General features: G+C 48.2%; 1 protein-coding gene across 1 annotated transcript; it reads right to left on the bottom strand.

Moving 5' to 3' along the window:
• Nucleotides 1-2,551: 2,551 nt before the first annotated feature.
• Nucleotides 2,552-5,339, bottom strand: LOC149858393 (brain-specific homeobox/POU domain protein 3). The gene is made up of 2 exons (XM_090059746.1): nucleotides 4,285-5,339; nucleotides 2,552-3,581 (listed from the first exon to the last, which is right to left on the bottom strand). Exons 1-2 carry the CDS (start codon nucleotides 4,402-4,404, stop codon nucleotides 2,676-2,678), a joined length of 1,026 nt encoding a protein of 341 aa, XP_089915872.1. The 5' UTR covers nucleotides 4,405-5,339; the 3' UTR covers nucleotides 2,552-2,675.
• Nucleotides 5,340-5,918: the final 579 nt, after the last annotated feature.

The following is a 5,918-nucleotide window of genomic DNA, read 5'->3' as shown; positions in this document are numbered from 1 at the left end:
GATCGTGTCTGACGTGTGTTTTGGACCAGGAGTGTGAAAGCAGCGTCACAGGCAACGCGGGCTAGGCTCGTGGGAAATCTCGTGTTCCTGCCCTCAGCGCTGCTAGGAGTTTCTCCAGGACGGCTTTGCTTTCTCCCCTGGTTTTTTTTTTCCTCCCTTTTCTAGTTGACAAGTGCTAGGGAAACGCTGAGAACCACTGGAGAGACCAAAGCGTCTCGCTCCCACACACGCCACCACTGCACGCTCCTCTCAGTTTGCTCCTGCTACTGCACACACACACACGGGCAGACTCACACGGCGCTACGGCAGGAAGCAAATGACCTTAAACCCGAATCGACCCCCCCCCCCCTCCCGGCACGACAGAAAGTTTGAGCAGGATACAAACAACAGAGGTGCCTCTACTGTGCCCCAGTCATTCTCCAGGATTTAGGATTCCTGCGCCCCTACCTCTCCTACAAGTCAGGTGTCAGACAGAACAAGAGCTTTTGCCTTCAAAGCTGACTTTTATGAAAGAATCGAGAAGAAAGCCACAGAACCTCAAAAGTGTGTGTGTGTGTGTGTGTGTGTGTGTGTGTGTGTGGCGGGTGGGGGGGATTGCAGTGTGCTGGCGATGGGCTGTAATTGCAACGCTCTTAATGTAAAGCACTTCAGGTTAGAACGTTTTATTGACAACTAAATGCCCGTAATGAAATATTTCTTTGATTTCCGTGTCACGCTTTGCAATGGACTGGATGCTTGGTCTGGCTGGTAACGTGTTAGCCAGAGGGCAAGCTAAGCTGTGCATCCTGTAGGCTTTTTGATATGGTGAAACTGCCTTTTTTTTCCCTTCGAAAAGCAGGATCAGAGGAAGACAGTGTGTATCGTAGGAAGAGGGTGGAGGTGATGCATGCATTTTTGAGGAACAATTAAACCTTCTGTAGCTACGTGCACGTAGATTCGTTTGTTCAGTTTTAAACGCTTTGCGTAGGGGTTTCTTCTGTCACTATCACAGCGCAAGCGATTAAAGAAATACCGTGGCTCCAACGCGACTGTGAATCAAAAAGAAGGCAATCTGGGTTATTTGAGAACAAGCTGTTGACTTGGGAAATGTAAAAATCAATTGTACTAAGACCCCCCCCACACACACACACACACTTGTTTTCCAAAGAAGCCACCTTGCAGCAAACAGTTTGAAAGATTTGAGAGAAATACCCAATTTAAGAGACTGCTTAAAAGGGGATATTTCTGTTTGAAGATGGTTCCCTCCATTTACCCTCTATTAAGTCCACAAGGAAGGAATGGGTGAGGTAAAACGTGCATGGTTTATTTGAAATTCTGTAGCATACAGAGACACAAAATTTCATTCAGCACACACACAACGAAATTAAATCATCATTAAAAAAGGAAACAGAGGCAAATTTCTCTATTAAATATGCAAAGCAAAAATTATTCTTGCCTTAGAAAGTGCAGAGTTAAATATTTGCAAAATAATAAGTTATTTACTAATAACTTTTGATAACCATAGTGAATTTTTAAGTTACATATAAGTTAGACCTTTCAAAAAAATAAAACTTTCCCCTGGGTCGATGCATCCTTGAACAGAAGAGCGCACAGAAGCTACTGAATTGTGCAGTAGACAGAAACTCAGAAGCCAAATCCACGAGCTTTTTACCGTGAAAAGCAAATTGCCCAGATACACCACTACTTTCCTCATTTCAAGGGGAAACGTCATAAATATGAGATTTAATGATTTGATTGTCGAAGCGTATTTTTACAGTGAAATTATAATGGATATTAAATTTTGTAGTGACACAAAAGCAAAACAAATCCCCAATTTTCCAAACAAACCATGAATCTATGAGCGTGCTATTTTTTCTCTTTTTTCTTTTTTTTTCTTTTTTCCTATTTTTTCAGCTGATGAGGTAGAAACAGAACAGTTATTGCAAAAATGCGATGGATTTGTTGCTAGATTAGTCAGAAGCCAACGAAAACCATGCAAGTGTGTGTGTGGTGTGAGTGTGGTGGGGGAAGCCCTTCAAGTGAATGCTTGTTTAAATAAAGAGAGTGTGACATGAGTGACGTGCTGTACAGCAAAGAAACCCGACAGAACAGAACTTTCCAACTCTGTGCAGTGCCGTCCCAAGAACATATTTACACTCGTAAATGGAAAAAGAAAAAGGAAAAAGAGAGGAAGAGACTGTGGATATGAAACCGAGAGGAATAAACATGTATCTTTTTTCAAGTTTCATTGATTTTTTTTCTCCTCTTACATTTTGTAATAGTCAGTGGGAGAGGGATTAATGGGGGGGGTGTCAAAGTCTTCTCTCAAACAAAGGCTCGAGACCTGACTTTTTTCACTCACCAGGACTATTGTACAGTTGTCTAAGTTTCTCCTGTGTGTTGCTGTTTGCTCTTTTTTTTTTTCTTTAAAAAGCGAAGTCTTTATTAGCCATGGTAGCATGGTCAGTTCCTTTCTTCGCAAAGACAATCGCGGGCTCGAAAAGAGGGAGAGGTTATCAGTTCTTGGTGGTCCCCTCCCTCCCCCCCCCCGCTTTTTTTTTGTTTTGTTTTGTTTTTTAGAAGTAAACTACAGGAAAACGTGACCTGCCTGGTGCTGCTGCGGGAGCGGGGAAAGGGCGGCGGGAGGTCTGCCTGGAGGTGATGCCGCTTGCTCTTCTCTCCTCTCCCGCCCCTTCTCAGTAGGTGGCAGAAAATTTCATCCGTTTCTGCTTCTGTCTTTGATTGCAAAACCAGACCCGCACCACGTTCTTCTTCAAGTCTAACTTCTCTGCGATGGCTGCGATTTTCTCCGAGGAGGGTCTGGGCTGCACCGCGAAATAGGCTTCCAGCGACCTCTTCTCCGGGGCGGCTATGGAGGTGCGCTTGCGTTTCTTGTCCCCGCCCGTGTAGATCTCAGGCTTGGTCATTTTCTCCCTCTGCGCCCGCTCCGCCTCCTCCAGCCAAGCCTCCAGGATGGGCTTCAGGGCCACCATGTTGTTATGGGACAGGGTGAGGGACTCGAACCGGCAGATGGTGCTTTGGCTCAGGCAGCCCACGCCCGGGATCTTCAGGTTGGCCAAGGCGGAGCCCACGTCCGCCTGGGTCACCCCCAGTTTGATCCTCCTCTGCTTGAACCGCTCTGCAAAGGACTCCAGTTCCCTGGGGTCCGTCTCTGTCTCGGGGCCTGAGATGACAGCGTGGGAGGCCAACCCGTGCGGGTGAGCCATGTTCATAGACTGGGAGTGGTGGGCCATGTGGTTGATGGCGGACATGTGGGAATGCGGGTGGGAGGGCGTGGAGCCCACATCAGGTCCAGGGACACCCCCGAGAGGGATGGCAGAGTTGAGGTGGTCCAGGAGCTCCCCTTCCAAGCCCTGCGAGGGCTGGTGGTGGTGATGGTGAGGATGGTGGGTGGTCAGGACCGAAGGGTGGTGCAGGTGAACGGAGGAGGAGGTAGGAGTGCATGAGACGCTGCTCATGGTGTGGTAAGTGGCATCTGGCTTGAAAGGATGCGTTTTCTGCGATACTATATCCACGGCCGCCAGGGCTTCAGCCCCTCTCAGCAAAGTCTCGTCGAAGCCCGCAAAGATGTTGCCTTGGATCTGGAGGAAGAAGCAAACAAACAGGATAGCAGTAGCAGAGCCGCCACGGCCCCGCCGCTGCCTGGGCCCCAGGCGCGGGGCAGCAGGGCCGGGCGTCGGCAGGTCCCCGCGCCCGCACCCGCGGCCTCGCTCCGGGAGCGGAGACCCGCAGCTCTACCCCTGCACCACCACAGCGGCGACTGAACCGACCTCACTTGCAAAACCACGGCCAGGTAAGAGGGGCAGCTTCTTGCTCGCTGCAAACCCGTGCCAAAGAACTAGTCGCCTTATTTCCTAACCCACCATCTTTCCCAGCCCGCTGTCTGCCCCCTAGCCGCACGCCTTTCCTTCAGAGGACCTTGTAGGGGGAAATACCTGAGTAGGACTCGAACTGCCTGACAAATTCGTCACCTGGCCAGACCGGGAGGGTCTGAGGAACTGAATTTGTCCGTTAAAAAAAAAAGCTTTTTTTTTTAATTCCAAGAAGAAGAAGAGGCAGCGCTGAGGAGACCGCCGGCTCTCCCGCCCGCGCAGCGCTCAGGCTCGGCGACGGCCGGCCGCGGGGGCAGCCCGCCTCCCGGCAAGGGCTGCTCCGGCTCTCGGTCCGCAGACGGGGCGGCGCGGGAGGCGGCCCAGCAAGCCAGCTGCCCGGAGGAGGCTGCTCGCGGCGCGGGAGAAAGCGGCTCAGCCCACAGTGACTTGCCGGGCTGCTGGGCGGGCTTACCTGAGGGGCTGGCAGGCAGGCTCTCCGGATGGCCTCTGAGCTGGTGTGCAGGTGGGTGTATTTCGGCTCATGCAGGATCGGATGCATGCTGAAAGGCTGCTTGCTGTTCATAGACATCATGATGACAGAGGCAGAGAGGACACGAGAGGGAGAGAAGCAGTGGCACCGGGTTGCCACTGTTGCATGAGCAGGTGGGGTCTGTTGAGCTTTGCTCTTTGGGTCTGTTGTTATTGTCTGACTTCTGATCACAGTATCAATGGCATTATAGACCTACCCTGACCCTCCCCCAGCACCTCCGATTGGAGGGTTTCGTGGCCGGCTCCTCCCCTCTTCCCACCGCTCCCCTAAGAAGGGCAGTAGCCGGCTGTGATCTCACTGCTCCAAGCCTTCCCCACCCTCCGCCGCTCTCACAACAGCAGGCAGTCAGGTGGCTTAGAGTGAATTTTGATCCCATTGTGCAGTGGAACAGTTACAGTGCCCCGGAGTGCAAGCCAAGTGACTCCTAAACTTGAGAGCAAACGGGGAGGAGGAGGGGGCATAAAACTAACCCAGGGTCCAACAGCCCCTCCCCTGACCGTGAAACACTGCTCGCAATTCACAGTTAAAGCGAGTTTAATTTCCTGGATCCCCAAGAAAAGCTGGTTATAAGCATCTAGTTAGATTAAACACAAAATTACTGATGTGTGTGTGTGCAATGAGTCTCAATAAAACAAAATCCGAGGGGAGGGGGTTCTTAATAACAACTACTAATCAAATCCTTGGAAATTCAGACTATCTGAAAGTAGGTGAACAGTAAAAATAAAATGGAGTTGTGGCTAAAAACAAATTTTATTTAGTGTATTTCTTGGGGGGTTGTGCATTTCTCAGGATGAACCAAATCGATTCAGTGACTTGTTACTACTCACAGGACTCAGTTGAAGAGAAGTAGGCATATAATGCAGGGTTTGAAGGGCTCAGTATTCCTTGTAAGACAGAATCTGTCCCAACCAAAATATATTGCTGGGGTTTTTTCACTAAAAAAAGAAAAGGGTGCTATCATCTTTTCTAAAATCAAAGCTTTCAAAAAACCCAGATGAGATCAGTCACAAAAGCAAGGAGGAATATGAATAAGAACTTTCGCTTGGTTTCAGAACAGGAGGAACTAGGATTGCAACACAGATCCATGACTGATACTGACTGCATTCAGCCTTCTTTTAATGTGTGATGGACTGTAATGAAAAATATAGCGCTGAATGGTTAGCCTCATAAAATAACTAGTGGCAGTTTAAACACATACACATAGGTGAACATTTTTAATTGTATGATATGTGCTTTTTTTAAAGGCAAATTGTTTCTCAAAGAGAATTTTGCAAAAATCACCTTTATCAAAAAGTATTACAAGCAATGTTTGGCATTTCAATTAGAAATAAAAAATGGAAATAGTATTCTCGACCTTTGTTTTCATGTTGTCCACAAAAACCTGCACTAGAACAGCTAAAATGAAAAATGCCCACAAAATATTAATTTTGTTTGAAAAAAATGTTTCAGCAGCACTTTTACCTACTCAAATAAATGGAACTGAAATACATTAATATTGGTTATTTATTTGTAACCTGTTCTTCTGAAGTGAGTAGTGTAGTATCATAAGGCTCATC

This window comes from Crocodylus siamensis, chromosome 8 (genome assembly GCF_052110815.1).
Source record: "Crocodylus siamensis isolate JL-2025a chromosome 8, ASM5211081v1, whole genome shotgun sequence".
In the NCBI taxonomy this organism is placed as follows: Eukaryota; Metazoa; Chordata; order Crocodylia; family Crocodylidae; genus Crocodylus; species Crocodylus siamensis.
The sequence above is the reverse complement of the archived record's forward strand: the minus strand, read 5'-3'. Positions and strand labels throughout refer to the sequence as shown.